Below are 22,970 nucleotides of genomic sequence, written 5' to 3'. Positions count from 1 at the left end.
CTTTTGAAACTTTTGTGTATTGTTTACTGTTAATTTTTTGTTTATTTCACTTTCTTTGGAACTGTTGACATGTTTCCCATGCCAATAAAGCCCTTGGAATTGAATTGAGAAGCTCTTGTAAAAAAGAGGACGGAATAACCTGCACCAGCCCAACGCTGCTGTTACCACTAGATAGCACAGCCACAAATTTAAAACGGGCTACATTGTAAAAATGAATGAAAATAAAATGAAAATGTGCTTTTGGGTCTTACGTTTAGGGTTAGTCATTACGGTTAGTCATACGGTTCGCGGTGTGGATAGAGTTAGGTTTAAAGTCTGATTTTAAGAAGAACAATTTTAGAAATAGGCGGGGTTTAGGACTGTGTGGCTGTGTTAACTAGTGACGAGCCAACCCAGCTGACCGCAAAGCAGGCTGGAAGATGGAGTCCCCGCCGCCATAACACATTTTGAAGGCGAGGCTTCGCCAAATACAACTCCCATCTCAACCCTCGCAGACCGAGTATGCCATCCAATCTGAATATGTGGGAGGAGCACACCGCCCACAAAAAGCCACAGATATCTATCTATCTGTCTCCAGATGCAATTATACAGTGCAACTATAAAGAATGGACATAAAATAGTGCTATTTATAAGGGGTGTTTTTGCATGAAGATCGTTGGAAAGGCTTGTTCTAGGCTACTTAGCGACAGAAACAGCAGCGGCAGAAAGAGAGGCGAGAGAGAGAGGGGTGTTGGGTAAATGAAAGTGGGTGGGCCTAACGCGAACACACACTACCAACTTCGATCAGGATACATTTATGCAAACACTTGATTTTTCTTCTTCCGTTAACCGAATTTTACGCGCGACGGTGGTTAAAGTGTGTTTTCGGTTGGTTTTGAGGGGCTTCGGGCGCGGACAACGGACTCTTCCCCGTTATAACGGGAGGTTTGATTGTTGCTCGAGCTTGGTACCGCCCTTCCTGGCGGGTGGGTGGTTTCGGTGCTAACCGGAGCGACGCCACAGCCCCAGCGCGAGCCATTCGCGGAGAAAATAGGCCGTCCTTCCCCGGTGCTTCAGCCGGCCTTTCTCCCGTAGCCTCTCCTCTCCGGTTTATGAATGCGTTATGAGTGGTAGGTACCCTCCCCCTCTCTTGTCCGTCTCCACCCTCTCTCCCTCTCTTTCTGCGCACGTAGCCTGCCTGATATCCAGAATAACCCCTAAATAAGAGACAATAGCCTACATGTTTCATTGTAATACAGTCTCTAATAAGGTTCCGATCACTGCATATGCCTTTAGGGTCAGGAGTTTAACCATATGGTGCAACAACACTGTTATAAAACCACGTGCAGGGAAATAACGGCATGGTATATCCCTTCACTCACAGTGTTATTGATAAAGGTGATCACTGATCACTCAGTCCTCGAGTGACAGTCTTTTGATTGTTGATCAAGTATTGTCTGATTTGATGGTTCTCAGATCAGAAGACTGAAGTGTCAGGATCAGAAGAAGGGAAACCAGGCAAGAAAGGCAAACGTTCCGGATCACAGGTAGACTGGACCCCGCCCCCAGACACATACACACCACTTCCGGGTTCTGTATAGAGGCCAAGTTCAGAGGATTGCACAATGTCTTTCAACACCAATAATGGACTTGTGTCTTTGCCTCAATGTCTATGAGATATGCATATTACTGTATAAGAGTGAATAATGTATTTTATATTTTTCAGAGCATTTCCGTAGCATGTGTTCTGGCAGGGTTTGACTCTACTGTTGATGTAGACTTCTGTAGCTTCTGTGAAAAAATAACACTAGTTGTCTCTACAGACAGATTTCTAGGTGTGCTGTGCATGTGTGTGACATTAAATATTTGCCCACGACCTAGTTCCTTTTCTCTGAGAGAGAGAGTGAGAGGGCGGAGAGAGAGAGAGAGGGAGGCTTCTCTTCCGCTGCTCTGAGAGAACAGAGAAATGTGGCTCTCACACCCACACACTCACTTCCTGTTATACTACCCACTTCTATTGCCTATTGCGCTCTACTGTCTCTGTCTCTTCTCTCTCTACTGTCTCTCTTCTCTCTCTCTGTCTCTACTGTCTCTTCTCTCTCTCTGTCTCTTCTCTCTACTGTCTCTGTCTCTACTGTCTCTGTCTCTTCTCTCTCTATGTCTCTTCTCTCTCTATGTCTCTTCTCTCTACTGTCTCTGTCTCTTCTCTCTCTACTGTCTCTGTCTCTTCTCTCTCTACTGTCTCTGTCTCTTCTCTCTACTGTCTCTGTCTCTTCTCTCTACTGTCTCTATCTCTTCTCTCTACTGTCTGTCTCTTCTCTCTCTACTGTCTCTGTCTCTTCTCTCTCAACTGTCTCTGTCTCTTCTCTCTCTACTGTCTCTGTCTCTTCTCTCTACTGTCTCTGTCTCTTCTCTCTACTGTCTCTGTCTCTTCTCTCTACTGTCTCTGTCTCTTCTCTCTCTACTGTCTCTGTCTTTTCTCTCTCTCTGTCTCTTCTGTCTCTACTGTCTCTTCTCTTCTCTACTGTCTCTGTCTCTTCTCTCTACTGTCTCTTCTGTCTCTACTGTCTCTGTCTCTTCTCTCTACTGTCTCTTCTCTACTGTCTCTGTCTCTTCTCTCTACTGTCTCTTCTGTCTCTACTGTCTCTGTCTCTTCTCTCTACTGTCTCTGTCTCTTCTCTCTCTGTCTCTTCTGTCTCTACTGTCTCTTCTCTCTACTGTCTCTGTCTCTTCTCTCTCTGTCTCTTCTGTCTCTACTGTCTCTGTCTCTTCTCTCTACTGTCTCTCTCTTCTCTCTACTGTCTCTGTCTCTTCTCTCTACTGTCTCTGTCTCTTCTCTCTACTGTCTCTGTCTCTTCTCTCTACTGTCTCTCTCTTCTCTCTACTGTCTCTATCTCTACTCTCTGTCTCTTCTCTCTACTGTCTCTTCTCTTCTCTCTACTGTCTCTTCTCTCTACTGTCTCTTCTGTCTCTACTGTCTCTGTCTCTTCTCTCTACTGTCTCTGTCTCTTCTCTCTACTGTCTCTGTCTCTTCTCTCTACTGTCTCTGTCTCTTCTCTCTCTACTGTCTCTGTCTCTTCTCTCTACTGTCTCTGTCTCTTATCTCTCTACTGTCTCTGTCTCTTCTCTCTACTGTCTCTGTCTCTTCTCTCTACTGTCTCTGTCTCTTCTCTCTACTGTCTCTTCTGTCTCTACTGTCTCTGTCTCTTCTCTCTCTGTCTCTTCTGTCTCTACTGTCTCTTCTCTCTACTGTCTCTGTCTCTTCTCTCTACTGTCTCTCTCTTCTCTCTACTGTCTCTCTCTTCTCTCTACTGTCTCTCTCTCTTCTCTCTACTGTCTCTACTGTCTCTTCTCTTCTCTCTACTGTCTTGTCTCTTCTCTCTACTGTCTCTGTCTCTTCTCTCTACTGTCTCTGTCTCTTCTCTCTACTGTCTGTCTCTTCTCTCTCTGTCTCTTCTGTCTCTACTGTCTCTTCACTCTACTGTCTCTGTCTCTTCTCTCTACTGTCTCTCTCTTCTCTCTACTGTCTCTCTCTTCTCTCTACTGTCTCTCTCTCTTCTCTCTACTGTCTCTGTCTCTTCTCTCTCTCTGTCTCGTCTGTCTCTACTGTCTCTTCACTTCTCTACTGTCTCTGTCTCTTCTGTCTCTACTGTCTCTTCTCTCTACTGTCTCTGTCTCTTCTCTCTACTGTCTCTGTCTTCTCTCTCTACTGTCTCTGTCTCTTCTCTCTCTACTGTCTCTGTCTCTTCTCTCTACTGTCTCTGTCTCTTCTCTCTACTGTCTCTTCTCTCTCTACTGTCTCTGTCTCTTCTCTCTCTACTGTCTCTGTCTCTTCTCTCTACTGTCTCTGTCTCTTCTCTCTACTGTCTCTGCCTCTTCTCTCTACTGTCTCTTCTGTCTCTACTGTCTCTGTCTCTTCTCTCTACTGTCTCTGTCTCTTCTCTCTACTGTCTCTGTCTCTTCTCTCTCTACTGTCTCTGTCTCTTCTCTCTACTGTCTGTCTCTTCTCTCTACTGTCTCTGTCTCTTCTCTCTCTACTGTCTCTGTCTCTTCTCTCTACTGTCTCTGTCTCTTCTCTCTACTGTCTCTGTCTCTTCTCTCTCTACTGTCTCTGTCTCTTCTCTCTACTGTCTCTGTTTCTTCTCTCTCTACTGTGTCTCTTCTCTCTCTACTGTCTCTGTCTCTTCTCTCTCTACTGTCTCTGTCTCTTCTCTCTCTACTGTCTCTGTGTCTTCTCTCTCTACTGTCTCTGTCTCTTCTCTCTACTGTCTCTGTCTCTTCTCTCTACTGTCTCTGTCTCTACTGTCTCTGTCTCTTCTCTCTACTGTCTCTGTCTTTTCTCTCTCTACTGTCTCTGTCTTTTCTCTCTGTCTCTTCTCTCTCTCTGTCTCTCTCTCTGCCTCTCTCTCTGTCTCTCTGTCTCTTCTCTCTCTGAATTCAATTTATGGGCTTTATTGGCATGGGAAACATATGTTTACGTTGCCAAAGCAAGTGAAATAGATAATAAACAAGTGTTTGTTCTTCACTGGTTGCCGTTTTATTGTGGAAACAGGTCACAAATCTTGCTGCTGTGATGGCACGCTGTGGTATTTCACCTAGTAGATATGGGAGTTAATCAAAATTGGATTTGTTTTTTGAATTCTTTATGGGTCTGTGTAATCCATCTCATTTTGTGGGCAGTGTGCACATAGCCTGTCTTCTCTTGAGAGCCAGGTCTACCTTTCTCAATAGCAAGGCTATGCTCACTGAGTCTGTACATAGTCAAAGATTTCCTTAAATTTGGGTCAGTCACTGTGGTCAGGTATTCTGCCACCATGTACTCTCTGATTAGGGCCAGAAAGCATTCCAGTTTGCAAAGTTTTTTTGGTTAATTCTTTACAATGTAATTGTCTTTTTGTTTTCTCATGATTTGTTTGGGTCTAATTGTGTTGCTGTCCTGGGGCTCTGTGGGGTCTATTTGTCTTTGTGAACAAAGGACCAGCTTGCTTAGGGGGCTCTTCTCCAGGTTCATGTCCCTGTAGGTGATGGCTTTGTTATGGAAGGCTTGGGAATCGCTTCCTTTTAGGTCTTTGTAGAATTTTACAGCTATTTTCTGGATGTTGATCTCTCTCTCTCTCTCTCTCTCTCTCTCTCTCTCTCTGTCTCTGTCTCTGTCTCTGTCTCTGTCTCTCTCTCTCTCTCTCTCTCTCTCTCTCTCTCTCTCTCTCTCTCTGTCAATCTTTGTACGTTCTCTGTGTATGAATGTGCGTTCTATTTGTTAATTCCTCCTTATCTCTCTCTCGGTGTGTGTGTGTGTGTGTTCTCCCTAGGATTCCCAGACGTCTCCTCTAGCCCTGCTGGCTGCAACCTGCAGTAAGATAGGAGTTCAGGGAGGAGTGGAGGGACAGGTGGTTAAATGCATGATAATAATATTTGTATATGTATATGTAATATGTACAGTGCCTTCAGAGAGTATTCATTCCCCTTGATTTATTCCACATTTTGTTGTGTTACAGACTCACTTCAAAATGCATTTAATTGACTTGTTTTCTCACCCAATCTACACACAATACCCCATAATGACAAAGTGAAAACATGTTTTTAGAAATGTTTGCAAATGTATAGAATGTGAAATACATAAAAATCTAATTTACACACATGTTAGAATCACCTTTGGCAGCAATTACAGCTGCAAGTCTTTCTGGGTAAGTCTCTAAGAGCTTTGCACACCTGAAGTGGGCAATATTTGCCCATTATTCTTCAAAACATTATTCAAGCTCTGTCAAATTGGTTGTTGATCATTGCTAGACAACCATTTTTTTGTCTTGCCATATATCTTCAGCAGAGTTAAGTCAAAACTGTAACTCGGCCACTCAGGAACATTCACTGTCTTCTTGGTAAGCAACTCCAGTGTAGATTTGGCCTTGTGTTTTAGGTTATTGTCCTGCTGAAAAGTTAATTCATTTCCCAGTGTCTGGTGGGAAGTAGACTGAACCAGGTTTTCCTCTAGGAGTTTGCCTGTGCTTAGCTCTATTACATTAATTTCTTTATCCTGAAATACTCCCCAGTCCTTGACGATTACAAGCATACCCATAACATGATGCAGCCACCACTATGCTTGAACATTTGGAGAGTGGTACTCAGTAATGTGTGTGTTGGGTTTGCCCAAAACAAAACACTTTTGTTTTCAGGAGAAAAAAAATTAATTGCTTTGCCACAATTTCTGCAGTATTACTTTAGTGCAATGTTGCAAACAGGATGCATGTTTTGAAATATTTGTGCTCTGTACAGGTTTCCTTCTTCACTCTGTCAATTAGTTAGTGTTGTGGAGTAACTACAATGTTGTTGATCCATCCTCAGTTTTCTATCGCAGCCATGAAACTGTGTAACTGTTTTAAAGTCACCTTTGACCTCATGGTGAAATCCCTGAGCAGTTTCCTCCCTATCCTGCAACTGAGTTAGGAGGGACACCTGTATCTTTGTAGTGACTGGGTGTATTGATACACCATCCAGAGCTTAATTAATAACTTCACTATGCTCAAAGGGGTATTCAATGTCTGCTTTTTAAAGGTTTACCCATCTAGCAATAGGTACCCTTCTTTGTGAAACATTGGAAAACCTCTCCGTGGTGTTTGTGGTCTAATCTGTGTTTGAAATTCACTGCTCGACTGAAGGACCTTACAGATAACTAACTGTATGTGTGGGGTACAGAGATGAGGTAGTCATTCAAAAATCATTATTGCACTCACAGTGATACCATGCAACTAATGTGACCTATTAAGCAAATTTGTACTCCTGCACTTATTTAGGCTTGCCATAACAAAGGGGTTGAATACTTATTGACTCAAGACATTTAAGATTTTTTTTTTATGAATTTGTAAACATTTTGAAAAACAATTCCACTTTGACATTACGGGGTATTGTGACAAAAAAAATCTTAATTGAATACATTTTTAATTCCGGCTGTAACACAACAAAATGTTGAAAAGGTCAAAGGGCGTGAATACTTTCTGAAAGCTCTGTAACTGTACTTGTTGATGGAAATGTAAGGTCTATAATAATAATAACCTATAAAGGCTTTTACATGCGAACAGGTTCCAAGGCATTATACAGTGCCTTGCGAAAGTATTCGGCCCCCTTGAACTTTGCGACCTTTTGCCACATTTCAGGCTTCAAACATAAAGATATAAAACTGTATTTTTTTGTGAAGAATCAACAACAAGTGGGACACAATCATGAAGTGGAACGACATTTATTGGATATTTCAAACTTTTTTAACAAATCAAAAACTGAAAAATTGGACGTGCAAAATTATTCAGCCCCCTTAAGTTAATACTTTGTAGCGCCACCTTTTGCTGCGATTACAGCTGTAAGTCTCTTGGGGTATGTCTCTATCAGTTTTGCACATCGAGAGACTGACATTTTTTCCCATTCCTCCTTGCAAAACAGCTCGAGCTCAGTGAGGTTGGATGGAGAGCATTTGTGAACAGCAGTTTTCAGTTCTTTCCACAGATTCTCGATTGGATTCAGGTCTGGACTTTGACTTGGCCATTCTAACACCTGGATATGTTTATTTTTGAACCATTCCATTGTAGATTTTGCTTTATGTTTTGGATCATTGTCTTGTTGGAAGACAAATCTCCGTCCCAGTCTCAGGTCTTTTGCAGACTCCATCAGGTTCTTCCAGAATGGTCCTGTATTTGGCTCCATCCATCTTCCCATCAATTTTAACCATCTTCCCTGTCCCCGCTGAAGAAAAGCAGGCCCAAACCATGATGCTGCCACCACCATGTTTGACAGTGGGGATGGTGTGTTCAGGGTGATGAGCTGTGTTGCTTTTACGCCAAACATAACGTTTTGCATTGTTGCCAAAAAGTTCAATTTTGGTTTCATCTGACCAGAGCACCTTCTTCCACATGTTTGGTGTGTCTCCCAGGTGGCTTGTGGCAAACTTTAAACGACACTTTTTATGGATATCTTTAAGAAATGGCTTTCTTCTTGCCACTCTTCCATAAAGGCCAGATTTGTGCAATATACGACTGATTGTTGTCCTATGGACAGAGTCTCCCACCTCAGCTGTAGATCTCTGCAGTTCATCCAGAGTGATCATGGGCCTCTTGGCTGCATCTCTGATCAGTCTTCTCCTTGTATGAGCTGAAAGTTTAGAGGGACGGCCAGGTCTTGGTAGATTTGCAGTGGTCTGATACTCCTTCCATTTCAATATTATCGCTTGCACAGTGCTCCTTGGGATGTTTAAAGCTTGGGAAATCTTTTTGTATCCAAATCCGGCTTTAAACTTCTTCACAACAGTATCTCGGACCTGCCTGGTGTGTTCCTTGTTCTTCATGATGCTCTCTGCGCTTTTAACGGACCTCTGAGACTATCACAGTGCAGGTGCATTTATACGGAGACTTGATTACACACAGGTGGATTGTATTGTACCTTATATAATGTTACTTACCCTACATTATTCATCTCATATGCATACGTATATACTGTACTCTATGTCATCGACTGTATCCTTATGTAATACATGTATCACTAGCCACTTTAACTATGCCACTTTGTTTACATACTCATCTCATATGTATATACTGTACTCGATACCATCTACTGTATCTTGCCTATGCTGCTCTGTACCATCACTCATTCATATATCCTTATGTACATATTCTTTATCCCCTTACACTGTGTACAAGACAGTAGTTTTGGAATTGTTAGTTAGATTACTTGTTGGTTATTACTGCATTGTTGGAACTAGAAGCACAAGCATTTCGCTACACTCGCATTAACATCTGCTAACCATGTGTATGTGACAAATAAAATTTGATTTGATTTGATATTTATCATCATTAGTCATTTAGGTCAACATTGGATCATTCAGAGATCCTCACTGAACTTCTGGAGAGAGTTTGCTGCACTGAAAGTAAAGGGGCCGAATCATTTTGCACGGCCAATTTTTCAGTTTATGATTTTTTTAAAAAGTTTGAAATATCCAATAAATGTCGTACCACTTCATGATTGTGTCCCACTTGTTGTTGATTCTTCACAAAAAAATACAGTTTTATATCTTTATTTGAAGCCTGAAATGTGGCAAAAGGTCGCAAAGTTCAAGGGGGCCGAATACTTTCGCAAGGCACTGTACCTGCAGACTTTCAGTGTCTCTGTGTTGAATGGGCTTCCGGCTGCAGGGTGGCCAGATACATCTAGACCCGGGAATCAGACTTAAGTTCCTACTTTTGTACCTTTGTTCAATGACGTTTTCTTATTCTTTTATTTATGGTTTATGTTTATTTGCAGGTGCAGGGTGGACAGTTCCAGGGTCATATCGTTGTCGACGCAGCAGGTAATCAGACTCTGGTTCAGCAGCAGATGGAACTGGTTCCTGCCCAGTTCACTGGAAACGGCTGGCAGATCATCACTACTGCTCCCCAAATGGCCAAGGACACTGCCAATCAACCCGTCGCCGTGACGCTGGCCACCACTTCAGCCAATGACAGTGCCCCGGCAGGCCGTAAGATGAAGGCTGTGGGCGGGACTAACACCGTAGCAGCCAATCAGCAGGTGCAGCAGCAGCAGTTCCAGATCATCCAGGTGTGTGCGCGCGAGTGAGTGTATAGAAGGGAATGTTAGGGCCTCCCGGGTGGCGCAGTGGTTAAGGGCTAGCTGTGCCACCAGAGACTCTGGGTTCGCGCCCAGGCTCTGCCGCTACCGGGAGGTCCGTGGGGCGACGCACAATTGGCCTAGCGTCGTCCGGGTTAGGGAGGGTTTGGCCGGTAGGAATATCCTTGTCTCGTCGCGCACCAGCGACTCCTGTGGCGGGCCGGGCGCAGTGCACGCTAACCAAGGTCGCCAGGTGCACGTTGTTTCCTCCAACACATTGGTGCGGCTGGCTTACGGGTTGGATGCGCGCTGTGTTAAGAAGCAGTGCGGCTTGGTTGGGTTGTGTATCGGAGGACGCATGACTTTCAACCTTCGTCTCTCCCGAGCCCGTACGGGAGTTGTATCGATGAGACAAGATAGTAGCTACTAACAATTGGATACCACGAAATTGGGGAGAAAAAGAGGGTACAATTTCAACAAATAAGAAGGGAATGTTGTCTGACTGAGAATTCTTGTCCTATAACTTATAATTGTCTTTTTCTTAGATATGTGTGGTGGATTACTATGTGTTGTACTATATCTGTGTTAGCGTTCAGAACATGGCCACCTAATGCCACAGTTTTTATGTCATGTTAATGTTTTGGTCCCTGTCCAGGTGCAAAACATGCCGTCGTCTGGGGGTGGGGTCCAATACCAGGTGATCCCCCACCTGCAGACGGCCGACGGCCAACAGATCCACATCAGCCCCCAGACTGCATCCCTGGGGGGCCAACAGATCCACATCAGCCCCCAGACTGCATCCCTGGGCGGGCAGCACATTCACATCAGGTGGGTGGCAGCTGGTCTAGTGCAGTGGTTCTCAAAACTCTCCTCAGGGACCCGCAGATGTTTCACATGTATGTTGTAGCCCTGAACGAACTCACCTGATTCACTTGGTCAACTCACCTGATTCACCTGGTCAACCCTCCTGATGCACCTAGTCAAGGGCTTGATGATTAGTTGACCAGTTTAATCAGGTGAGCTAGCTGTGGAATAGTTAAAATACATGGAGCGGCTGAGGGTCCCTGAGTCGAGGTTTGAAAATCCCTGGTCTAGAGGTTAGAGAGGTGGTCTAGAGGTTAGAGAGGTGGTAGACAGGTGGTCTAGAGGTTAGAGAGGTGGTAGACAGGTGGTCTAGAGGTTGGAGAGGTGGTCTAGAGGTTAGAGATGTGGTAGACAGGTGGTCTAGAGATTAGACAGGTGGTCTGGAGGTTAGACAGGTGGTCTAGAGGTTAGACAGGTGGTCTAGAGGTTAGACAGGTGGTCTAGAGGTTAGACAGGTGGTAGACAGACGGTCTAGAGGTTAGACAGGTGGTCTAGAGGTTAGAGAGATGGTAGATAGGTGGTAGACAGGCGGTCTAGAGGTTAGACAGGCGGTCTAGAGGTTAGACAGGTGGTAGACAGGTGGTCTAGAGGTTAGAGAGGTGGTCTAGAGGTTAGAGAGGTGGTCTAGAGGTTAGAGAGGTGGTCTGGAGGTTGGACAGGTGGTCTGGAGGTTAGAGAGGCGGTCTGGAGGTTAGAGAGGCGGTCTGGAGGTTAGAGAGGCGGTCTAGAGGTTAGAGAGGCGGTCTAGAGGTTAGAGAGGTTAGACAGGCGGTCTAGAGGTTAGACAGGTGGTAGATATGCGGTCTAGAGGTTAGACAGGTGGTCTAGAGGTTAGAAAGTTGGTCTAGAGGTTAGAGAGGTGGTAGACAGGTGGTCTAGAGGTTAAAAAGGTGGTAGACAGGTGGTCTAGAGGTTAGAGAGGTGGTAGACAGGCGGTATAGAGGGTAGACAGGTGGTAGACAGGATGTCTAGAGGTTAGACAGGTGGTAGACAGGCGGTCTAGAGGTTAGACAGGTGGTAGACAGGATGTCTAGAGGTTAGACAGGCGGTCTAGAGGGTAGACAAGTGGTAGACAGACGGTCTAGAGGTTAGACGGGCGGTCTAGAGGGTAGACAGGTGGTAGACAGACGGTCTAGAGGTTAGACGGGCGCTTTGGGCCATAAAACAACGTTTTTAGATGGAAACAGATGAAGTTATTCTATTCTATTCAGTCCGGCCCAGGGGGGTCTACCAGAGCAGGTCCAGCTGATCCAGAACCAATCCCAGACCCAGGCAATCCTACAGCCAGCCAATCAGCAAGCCATCCTCACTAGTTCAGCCAATCAGACGTTGCAGCTTCGTTCCGCCCAGTCCTTCCCGTTGCAGATGCAGACCTTACAGGGCTCCCAGACCCAGGTCATGACTACAGTACCCATAAACATCGGCGGTATGACCCTCGCCCTGCCGGTCATGAATAATTTAGCAGGGGGCGGAGCCGTGCAGCTTGTCCAATCAGCCGATGGCAGCTTTACCGTAGCTAACGGCAACCAGCTTGTAACGACAACTGCAGCGGCGGTGTCCGGGGCAGTTACTGTTACCGGGTCGTCTGGTGGTACTATAACAACTGTTGCCGGGGGGGATGGAGCGTCGACAGACGGAACACAGCTGAGTTCTGTAGCCGGGTCGGACGGCGGTACGGAGAGAGACACACAGAACCAACCCAGCGACCAGGACTCTCAGATGGTATGTGTGTTTGTGTGACTAAACATCTGTGATGTAAAGGGATTTATTGATTGATCGTTTGGTTGATTAATTAATGTATTGATTGATTGTTTGGTTGATTAATTAATGTATTGATTGGTTGATTAGTTGTTTGGTTGGTTGCTTGATTGACAGGTCCAGAGCCAGGCCAACGGACTGCAGGTCCAATCAGATCCTCCAGGGACCATCCAGCAGGTCATCGTGGGACAGGTGGGTTCTACTCCTCTTATTTGACCTTTAACCTTCTATTCTACTTTATTCTACACTACTCTATTCTACTCTTCTCTCCTCTATTCTACTCTATTCCACTCTATTCCATTCTACTATATTCTACTCTACTATATTCTACTCTATTCTATTCAAGTATGATATGGGAATATACTATAATAAATGATATTCTAAGTAGTTGTTGTTACCATTGTCCAGATGGGCAACCAGTTGTTGCAGCAGATCCAGATTCAGCCACAGCAGATCACTCAGGCCCAGATCCAGCCTCAGAACCAGGTAATACACACACACACACACACACACACACACACACTGTGAATCCGCAGAAAGTGTGTAAACTCTGTGCTTGTTTCTACCAGTTCCAGGGCCAGCAGATCCAAACCTTTCAGTTAGGACCAGGCGGGACCCTACAGCCCATACAAGCCTTCCAGAACCAACAGGTAACTAGCCAGCTGCTCCCTCTTCTCTTTCTTAGTTGCTTCATTCCCACTCCTTTGTACCTGGGGATTTGAGGGATATTTTGGGGCAGTAAATTACGGACATGATAAATAAATCTGAAAGCTTATTTTTCTTATATCGTCAATGATTTTAATGTTTGTTGTATTGATTTGAATTGAATTTCTGAATGATTGTAATGTGAGTTTTATTGATTTTGAATTGAATTTCTGAATGATTGATATCCTATTTGTATTCATTGATTTCCTCCAGGTTCTGATCCGAACCCCAACCCTCTCTCCGTCGGGTCAGATCACGTGGCAGACCCTGCAGCTCCCGGGGGGAATGTCTGTGCCCCAGCAGCTGACCCTGGCCCCTGTGGGCGGGGGGGGATTCATGCAGCTGGGGGGGGCTCCCCTGACGCTGAGCGCAGCCCAGATCAACCCTGGGTCGGGGGTGCAGACAGTCAGCATTGCCGGGCTGGGCACCACTGGGGTACAGATGCAGGGGGTACCCCTCACCTTCACTGGACTACAGGGTAAAAACACAGAGAGAGACAGAGACACACACAGAGAGAGGGAGAGAGACACACAGAGAGAGAGAGAGAGAGACAGAGCCAGAGAGAGAGAGAGAGACAGAGCCAGACAGACAGAGAGAGGGAGAGTGCCAGACAGACAGAGAGAGAGAGAGAGCCAGACAGACAGAGAGAGGGAGAGTGCCAGACAGACAGAGAGAGGGAGAGTGCCAGACAGACAGAGAAAGAGAGAGAGAGACAGACAGACAGAGAGAGGGAGAGTGCCAGACAGACAGAGAAAGAGAGAGACAGACAGACAGACAGACAGACAGACAGACAGACATGGTGTGTGTTGAGTGTTGTTCTTTATTTTCTGGGGGGGTTGGGAGCAGAGCTATAAAAACAATCTATTCTATTCCACCCTACTATATTCCACCTTACTGTATTCTACTCTACTGTATTCCACTCTACTGTATTCCACCCTACTATATTCCACCTTATTGTATTCCACCTTACTGTATTCCACTCTACTGTATTCTATTCCACTCTACTGTATTCTATTCCACTCTACTGTATTCCACCCTACTGTTTTCCACCTTACTGTATTCCACCCTACTGTATTCCACCTTACTGTATTCCATTCTACTGTATTCTACTCCACTCTACACTCCACCAGGTCAGCCGCAGGGTCAGGAGGGAGGAGTTAAGGTCGAGCCATCCCCGGTGACGGTAACCGCGGGTAACGTTGCGGGGTCATCGCTTAGTCCAGACCAGATGGGTTCTGTCCAGAGTTCATCAGACCAGGAAGGACCGCCCAGCAAGAGGCTTCGCAGGGTGGCGTGCTCCTGTCCGAACTGTAGGGCCGGAGAGGGGAGGTACATGTGTATGCACACACACACTCATACACACACACACACTCACACACACACCCATACACACACCCATACACACACTCTTACTCTCTATCTCTGACTGTGTGTGTGTGTGTGTGTGTGTGTGTGTGTGTTTGTGTGTTTTGCAGGACCATTGGAGACCCATCTAAGAAGAAGCAACATGTGTGTCACATGGAGGGCTGTGGAAAGGTTTACGGTAAGACCAGTCTATACTGTGGAAAGGTTTACGGTAAGACCAGTTTATACTGTGGAAAGGTTTACGGTAAGACCAGTCTGAACTCTGGAAAGGTCTACGGTAAGACCAGTCTGTACTGTGGAAAGGTTTACGGTAAGACCAGTCTGTACTGTGGAAAGGTTTACGGTAAGACCAGTCTGTACTGTGGAAAGGTTTACGGTAAGACCAGTCTATACTGTGGAAATGTTTACGGTAAGACCAGTCTGTACTGTGGAAAGGTTTACGGTAAGACCAGTCTATACTGTGGAAAGGTTTACGGTAAGACCAGTCTATACTGTGGAAAGGTCTACGGTAAGATCAGTCTGTACTGTGGAAAGGTTTACGGTAAGACCAGTCTGTACTGTGGAAAGGTTTACGGTAAGACCAGTCTATACTGTGGAAATGTTTACGGTAAGACCAGTCTGTACTGTGGAAAGGTTTACGGTAAGACCAGTCTATACTGTGGAAAGGTTTACGGTAAGACCAGTCTGTACTGTGGAAAGGTTTACGGTAAGACCAGTCTGTACTGTGGAAAGGTTTACGGTAAGACCATCTATACTGTGGAAATGTTTACGGTAAGACCATCTATACTGTGGAAAGGTTTACGGTAAGACCAGTCTATACTGTGGAAAGTCTACGGTAAGACCTTTCCACAGTACAGGGGGCCAGAACGTAATTCTAAATCATTTGTAGACCGCAAATTGACCACAAGAAGCCCCAACAGACTAAAACATAATAATTTCAAACCTTACTTACATTTGTATATGATGACCGCATGTCTCCATTATCCGGGGGAATACTTGTAAACAGATTTCCTAAACGAGAATCACTTGGATCTGTTTTCCTGCTGTTTATACAGTCTTTTATGTCCAGCAGTGAAAATAAATATATACAGTGGGGGAAAAAAGTATTTAGTCAGCCACCAATTGTGCAAGTTCTCCCACTTAAAAAGATGAGAGGCCTGTAATTTTCATCATAGGTACACTTCAACTATGACAGACGAAATGAGAAAAAAATCCAGAAAATCACATTGTAGGATTTTTAATGAATTTATTTGCAAATTATGGTTGAAAGTAAGTCTTTGGTCACCTACAAACAAGCAAGATTTCTGGCTCTCACAGACCTGTAACTTCTTCTTTAAGAGGCTCCTCTGTCCTCCACTCGTTTACCTGTATTAATGGCACCTGTTTGAACTTGTTATCAGTATAAAAGACACCTGTCCACAACCTCAAACAGTCACACTCCAAACTCCACTATGGCCAAGACCAAAGAGCTGTCAAAGGACACCAAAAACAAAATTGTAGACCTGCACCAGGCTTGGAAGACTGAATCTGCAATAGGTAAGCAGCTTGGGTTGAAGAAATCAACTGTGGGAGCAATTATTAGGAAATGGAAGACATACAAGACCACTCATAATCTCCCTCGATCTGGGGCTCCACGCAAGATCTTACCCCGTGGGGTCAAAATGATCACAAGAACGGTGAGCAAAAATCCCAGAACCACACGGGGGGACCTAGTGAATGACCTGCAGAGAGCTGGGACCAAAGTAACAAAGCCTACCATAAGCAGGGTATTGAAGATGAAACGTGGCTGGGTCTTTCAGCATGACAATGATCCCAAACACACCGCCCGGGCAACGAAGGCGTGGCTTCGTAAGAAGCATTTCAAGGTCCTGAAGTGGCCTAGCCATTCTCCAGATCTCAACCCCATAGAAAATATTTGGAGGGAGTTGAAAGTCCGTGTTGCCCAGCAACAGCCCCAAAACATCACTGCTCTAGAGGAGATCTGCATGGAGGAATGGGCCAAAATACCAGCAACAGTGTGTGAAAACCTTGTGAAGACTTACAGAAAACGTTTGACCTCTGTCATTGCCAACAAAGGGTATATAACAAAGTATTGAGATAAACTTTTGTTATTGACCAAATACTTATTTTCCACCATAATTTGCAAATAAATTCATTAAAATCCTACAATGTGATTTTCTGGATGTTTTTTCTATAATTCTGTCTGACATAGTTGAAGTGTACCTATGATGAAAATTACAGGCCTCTCATCTTTTTAAGTGGGAGAACTTGCACAATTGTTGGCTGACTAATTACTTTTTTGCCCCACTGTAAACCCACTGCCAGTTGTGGAACCCTGCTGTAGAAAATAGACTTCCTAGTTTAAACTGTAGAAAAGAGACTTCCTAGTTTAAACTGTAGAAAAGAGACTTCCTAGTTTAAACTGTAGAAAAGAGACTTCCTAGTTTAAACTGTAGAAAAGAGACTTCCTAGTTTAAACTGTAGAAAAGAGACTTCCTAGTTTAAACTGTAGAAAAGAGACTTCCTAGTTTAAACTGTAGAAAATATAGATTTATCAGTCTATACTGTAGAAAATAGAGGTTTACCAGTCTATGAAGAAAAATGATGTCGTAATGTTTTATCTATCAGGTAAGACCAGTCACCTGAGAGCTCACCTCCGCTGGCACACAGGAGAAAGACCCTTCGTCTGCAACTGGATCTTCTGTGGCAAGAGGTTCACACGCTCAGACGAACTGCAGAGACACAGACGGACACACACAGGTACACACACAGATACACACACAGATACACACACAGGTACACACACATATACACACACAGATACACACACAGATACACACACAGGTACACACAGACGGACACACACAGACGGACACACACAGGTACACACAGACGGACACACACAGAAACACACACAGGTACACACACAGGTACATACACAGGTACACACACAGGAACACACAGACGGACACACACAGGTACACACACAGGTACACACACAGGTACATACACAGGTATGTCCTGTGTCCAATGTTCCGGCACTGAGCAAATGTCAGGTCTGCTGAGCACAAACTTGAACGCTGTGAAAAATTCTGTACAACTTTTGGTGAGCGGTTGAACACTGAGGCTGTTCCTGCTTTAAGTTACAGTAATAACAGTAATACAGTAATACAATTAATTACAGTAATAGCAGTAATTACAGTAATATCAGTAATAACAGTAATAGCAGTAATACAGTAATTGCAGTAATTACAGTAATAACAGTATAACAGTAATTACAGTAATAGCAGTAATACAGTAATAGCAGTAATTACAGTAATAGCAGTAATAACAGTAATATCAGTAATAACAGTAATACAGTAATAACAGTAATAACAGTAATACAGTAATACCAGTAATTACAGTAATAGCAGTAATTACAGTAATAACAGTATAACAGTAATTACAGTAATAGCAGTAATACAGTAATAACAATAATACAGTAATTACAGTAATAGCAGTAATGCAGTAATACAGTAATTGCAGTAATTACAGTAATTATAACAGTAATTACAGTAATAATAACAGTATAACAGTAATTACAGTAATAATAACAGTATAACAGTAATTACAGTAATAGCAGTAATACAGTAATAACAGTAATACAGTAATAACAGTAATACCGTAATAATAGTAATACAATAATAACAGTAAATACAGTAATAACAGTGGTCAAGTAGGCTGCTGTGGCTATCTGATCATAATGTAGGCCTACCAGAGTGGCCTACCATCACAAACAATGGAGAAAACGCATCCCGTAACATACACACATATATATATTTACTTTTTAAATATATATTTGTATTTTTCCCCCTTTTTTTCTCCCCAATTACGATCTTGTCTCATCGCTGCAACTCCCCAAGGGGTTTGGGAGGCGAAGGTCGAGCCATACGTCCTCCAAAACATGACCTTAACACCCGCCCTCTTAACCCGGAAGTTCCCATGTCATTTATGTCTTTCTCCACATCCTCCAGGAGAGAAGAGGTTTGAGTGTCCAGAGTGCAGTAAGCGTTTCATGCGTAGCGACCATCTCTCCAAACACATCAAAACCCACCTGAACAAGAAGGGAGGGGCTTCTCTCGCCATCATCACCACCGACGACATGGAAAATTCTAACCAGGGCTTAGGCTCCTCCCCTCGCATCGTAACTATGGCGACGCTCTCCCAGGACTCCGCCCCCGCCACGCCAACAGCCTCCTCGCCGAATCAAATGGAGGGAGAAGAGGAGGAAGAGGAGGAGTTTTGAGTAGTGCCCGGTGACCACTTCCTGTGAAAGGAAGAAGCAGGGAGGGCTGACTTCCAGGTTGGTCTCCATGGTTACGCCGTGGCAGTCAGGTGGTAGATAATTTTTATTATTATTTGTTTGTTTTTGAAACGGACTCAAACAGAAGACAAATATGACTGACTGAAAATGACAAACAGACAGAGAAATCTGAATCTAAACTAATAATTGAGTCCAACAACAGTCTAAAGGTGTGCATTTGTAGAAGGGTATTTAATAACAGAACAGAGGTCAGGAGAAAAGGCACATCTATCCCCTATATAGTGCACTACTTTTGGCCAGAGCCTTCTGAGTAGTTTGTTATGTTAGGAAGAGGGTGTCATTTTGGATAGGTTCATTAGACTAGCACAAAACAGTTGTAAAACATCAAGAAGAGACATTGGGTGTGTCCCAAATGGCCAGGGTAACATTTGGAACGCCAACAATCTCTATGCACAAAGATGTTCTGTAACTATGGTGATGAGGATGATGATGAAACATGATATGTGGCGTGGTCTAGACTGTTGACAGACAGGTGAGAGGAGCTGGTGTGTGTGTGTGTGTGTGTGTGTGTGTGTTTCAACAGGACTATAGTTCTAGTAAAGAAGATCTGATAAACAGAAGACAGACAATACAAGGAGGAATAGACTTCTAAAAGAGTAGAAATAAGCAGATTTATAAATGATGCATTCCTAGAAAGAAACGCTTGACATTCTAAATATTTGCTTCCATAAAACGACCAATCGAGCTTTCTTTCTCCCAACAGGCTGTTTACTGAAAGCAATACTATAAGACAATCCTAGTGAAACCATGTTTACATTAAAGAGAGGAAAAGGAAAGGTTTTATTTTGGTATGAAACAGCCAGTCAGCTCCCAGCGTTCAAGCTATACTGACGCCATCATACACAGCGGCGTGACTTCCTGCTCAATGATGTCATATTGCTGAGTGCACCTTTTAAGATGTAGCTCTGCCAGGATTGGTGGGTGGGTAGGACAGTGTCAGTAAGCAGCGCTTATGTCAAAACACCGTTCCCCCCCCCCCCCCTCCCCATCCCGTTAAGAATAGTGATGTGACTCAATCATTGGACCTTAATACATGTAGAAACTCGTAGAAAAGATCGATGTCTGAGATCAATGAGATACATTCCAGTATTGAGACACATTCCAGATACACTACATGACTAAAAGTATGTGGACACCTGCTCGTCGAACATCTCCTTCCAAAATCCTGGGCTTTAATATGGAGTTGGTCCCTCTTTGCTGCTATAACAGCCTCCACTCTTCTGGAAAGGCTTTCCACTAGATGTTGGAACATCGCTGCGGGGACTTTGGGCACTGATGTTGGGCGATTAGGCCTGGCTAGCAGTCGGCGTTCCAAAGGTGTTCGATGGGGTTGATGTCAGGGCTCTGTGCAGGGCAGTCAAGTTGGCGGTGCCGTTCTGTGAGTTTGTGTGGCCTACCACTTTGCCGCTGAGCCGTTGTTTCTCCTAGACATTTCCACTTCACAATAACAGCACTTACAGTTGACCGGGGCAGCTCTAGCAGGGCAGAAATTTAACAAACTGACTTGTTGGAAAGGTTGAAAGTCACCGAGCTCTTCAGTAAAGCCATTCTACTGTCAACATCTGTCTATGGGAGATTGCATGGTTGTGTGCTCGATTTAATAAACCTGTCAGCAACGGGTGTGGCTAAAATAGCCCGAATCCACCAATTTGAACGGGTGTCCACATACTTTTGTATATATATAGTGTATCTATTAGTCCTATTTCAAGTCATTAGAGATAATCCATTAACAGTAATAGAGTTCCAGTGTGATTTGACGTTGGCGCTGCTTCCTCGGCATTGCGAAGGCCCCCTGTGTGTGAGTCCTGGTACTACGCCTTAACACAAGCAGTACATACCCCCCCCCCATGCTCACTTCTGCTTTCTGTGTGATGGACAGAGAGAGGACGCAGGAAGACCAGGGGTGATGGAGGAGAAAGAAGGGGGTTGTGGGAGGTGGGTAATTCTATTTGTTTTTTGACATATTTCTGGTGATGTTGGTCTATGTTAATGTCGGTGCGTACATATTTTGTTCTCACATTTTTTTGGGGGGGTGGGAGTCTTTTTATTTTCTTAACCCCCCCTCCCCCAGTATGTTCTGACACAGATGATTACTGTGTACAGCTAATTTATTATTCGCCCTGTGTTAATACCTGCCTTTTGCTGGAGTGTAATTGTAACCTACGCATTGATCAGAGGTATGTGTAGCATGCTGTGTTTCAGTGCTGTTTTCTCTTCTTTTTATTTATTATAAACTTATTTTTTTCTACGTCCAACTACTCCCCGTCATTTCTACTACTTTCTCGCGCCATAATATGTTTTAAAAAAAAAAAAGATTAAAGTTAAAAAAAAAGAATAATAATGAAATGGTTTATATACCAAACAGACGTGGATGTTTTTGGTAATATTTTGTGTGACAACCAGTCTTCTTTAATATTTTCTAGTGACATCTCATTTGTATAATGTTTTTCTAAGCTGTTGGATCTCGATGCCTCCAAGGCTGCAGGTTCTTCACTGTTGATATTCTAGTGATATTGTATTGACATTTTTAAATCAACTTTGTACAAAACATGTTATGTGACTGGGATTTAAAGTAGTGAAAAGAGAACAAAAATTACTTTGCTTGCATAACATTTAAAATAAAGTGATTAAAATCAGTCTCAACCTGTCTCTCTCACTCCTAACTCTGTGTGTGTGTGTGTGTGTGGGGGTGCGTGGGTGGTCTGTTGGGACATGTAGTGACACTGACCTCTTGCTATGAAATTGCTCTGATACCACTTGAAAATAAAAAGGGACTTTGGCTCTCTCTCTTCCCTCTCTTCCCTATCTCTCTTCCCTCCCTTCCCTATCTCTCTTCCCTCCCTTCCCTATCTCTCTCCCCTCCCTTCCCTATCTCTCTTCCCTATCTCTCTTCCCTCCCTTCCCTATCTCTCTTCCCTCCCTTCCCTATCTCTCTTCCCACCCTTCCCTATATCTCTCTTCCCACCCTTCCCTATCTCTCTTCCCTCCCTTCCCTATCCCTTCCCTATCTCTCTTCCCTCCCTGTCTCTCTTCCCACCCTTCCCTATCTCTCTTCCCACCCTTCCCTAGATCTCTCTTCCCACCCTTCCCTATCTCTCTTCCCTCCCTTCCCTATCTCTCTTCCCTCCCTTCCCTATCTCTCTTCTCTCTCTTCCCTATCTCTCTTCTCTCTCTTCCCTATCTCTCTTCCCTCCCTTCCCTATCTCTCTTCCCTCCCTTCCCTATCTCTCTTCTCTCTCTTCTCTATATCTCTCTTCCCTCCCTTCCCTATCTCTCTTCCCTCCCTTCCCTATCTCTCTTCCCTCCCTCCCCTATCTCTCTTCCCTCCCCTATCTCTCTTCCCTTCCCTATCTCTCTCCCCTCCCTTCCCTATCTCTCTTCCCTATCTCTTCCCTCCCTTCCCTATCTCTCTCCCCTCCCTTCCCTATCTCTCTCCCCTCCCTTCCCTATCTCTCTCCCCTCCCTTCCCTATCTCTCTCCCCTCCCTTCCCTATCTCTCTCTCCTCCCTTCCCTATCCCTCTCCCTTCCCTATCTCTCTTTCCTCCCTTCCCTATCTCTCTCCCCTCCCTTCCCTATCTCTCTCCCCTCCCTTCCCTATCTCTCTCTCCTCCCTTCCCTATCCCTCTCCCTTCCCTATCTCTCCCCTCCCTTCCCTATCTCTCTCCCCTCCCTTCCCTATATCTCTCCCCTCCCTTCCCTATCTCTCTCTCCTCCCTTCCCTATCCCTCTCCCTTCCCTATCTCTCTTTCCTCCCTTCCCTATCTCTCTTCCCTCCCTTCCCTATCTCTCTTCCCTCCCTTCCCTATCTCTCTCCCCTCCCTTCCCTATCTCTCTCCCCTCCCTTCCCTATCTCTCTCCCCTCCCTTCCCTATCTCTCTCTCCTCCCTTCCCTATCCCTCTCCCTTCCCTATCTCTCTTTCCTCCCTTCCCTATCTCTCTCTCCTCCCTTCCCTATCTCTCTCCCTTCCCTATCTCTCTCTCCTCCCTTCCCTATCCCTCTCCCTTCCCTATCTCTCCCCTCCCTTCCCTATCTCTCTCCCCTCCCTTCCCTATATCTCTCCCCTCCCTTCCCTATTTCTCTCTCCTCCCTTCCCTATCCCTCTCCCTTCCCTATCTCTCTTTCCTCCCTTCCCTATCTCTCTCCCCTCCCTTCCCTATCTCTCTCTCCTCCCTTCCCTATCCCTCTCCCTTCCCTATCTCTCCCCTCCCTTCCCTATATCTCTCCCCTCCCTTCCCTATCTCTCTCTCCTCCCTTCTCTATCCCTCTCCCTTCCCTATCTCTCTTTCCTCCCTTCCCTATCTCTCTTTCCTCCCTTCCCTATCTCTCTCCCTTCCCTATCTCTCCCCTCCCTT

The 22,970-nt window shown here is 44.7% G+C and overlaps 1 protein-coding gene across 9 annotated transcripts; it reads left to right on the top strand.

The window, feature by feature from the left end:
• The first annotated feature begins 495 nt into the window (after nt 1-495).
• Nucleotides 496-21,259, top strand: LOC110489378 (transcription factor Sp4). 9 transcript variants are annotated; one of them, XM_036970967.2, is made up of 14 exons: nt 496-1,109; nt 1,456-1,526; nt 5,289-5,366; nt 9,259-9,552; nt 10,217-10,389; nt 11,637-12,147; nt 12,301-12,375; nt 12,592-12,669; nt 12,753-12,833; nt 13,102-13,366; nt 14,019-14,217; nt 14,364-14,431; nt 16,882-17,013; nt 18,267-21,259. In XM_036970967.2, the coding sequence occupies exons 1-14, from the start codon at nt 1,103-1,105 to the stop codon at nt 18,536-18,538; spliced, it is 2,304 nt and encodes a 767-aa protein (XP_036826862.1). In that variant the 5' UTR covers nt 496-1,102; the 3' UTR covers nt 18,539-21,259. The 9 variants fall into 9 exon arrangements, with proteins under 9 accessions (XP_036826862.1, XP_090083668.1, XP_090083667.1 ...); XM_090227542.1 differs by lacking the exons at nt 496-1,109; nt 1,456-1,526; nt 5,289-5,366; nt 9,259-9,552; nt 10,217-10,389 and adding exons at nt 10,397-10,840; nt 10,943-10,993 and having other exon boundaries at nt 11,194-12,147; XM_090227541.1 differs by lacking the exons at nt 496-1,109; nt 1,456-1,526; nt 5,289-5,366; nt 9,259-9,552; nt 10,217-10,389 and adding exons at nt 10,397-10,922; nt 10,965-11,015 and having other exon boundaries at nt 11,076-12,147.
• The last annotated feature ends 1,711 nt before the right edge of the window (nt 21,260-22,970 follow it).

The sequence above is a fragment of the Oncorhynchus mykiss genome, chromosome 30 (genome assembly GCF_057628025.1).
Source record: "Oncorhynchus mykiss isolate SJ-2025 chromosome 30, ASM5762802v1, whole genome shotgun sequence".
NCBI lineage: Eukaryota > Metazoa > Chordata > Actinopteri > Salmoniformes > Salmonidae > Oncorhynchus > Oncorhynchus mykiss.
Note: the sequence above shows the minus strand (reverse complement) of the source record. Positions and strands in the feature narration are given on the sequence as shown.

Bases quoted from the DNA above. Each gene is read 5' to 3' on its own strand.
- LOC110489378 (XM_036970967.2), top strand. The intron at 9,553-10,216 runs GTGTGTGCGCGC...GTCCCTGTCCAG, and splicing joins AGCAGTTCCAGATCATCCAG to GTGCAAAACATGCCGTCGTC. The intron at 12,148-12,300 runs GTATGTGTGTTT...CTTGATTGACAG, and splicing joins GCGACCAGGACTCTCAGATG to GTCCAGAGCCAGGCCAACGG.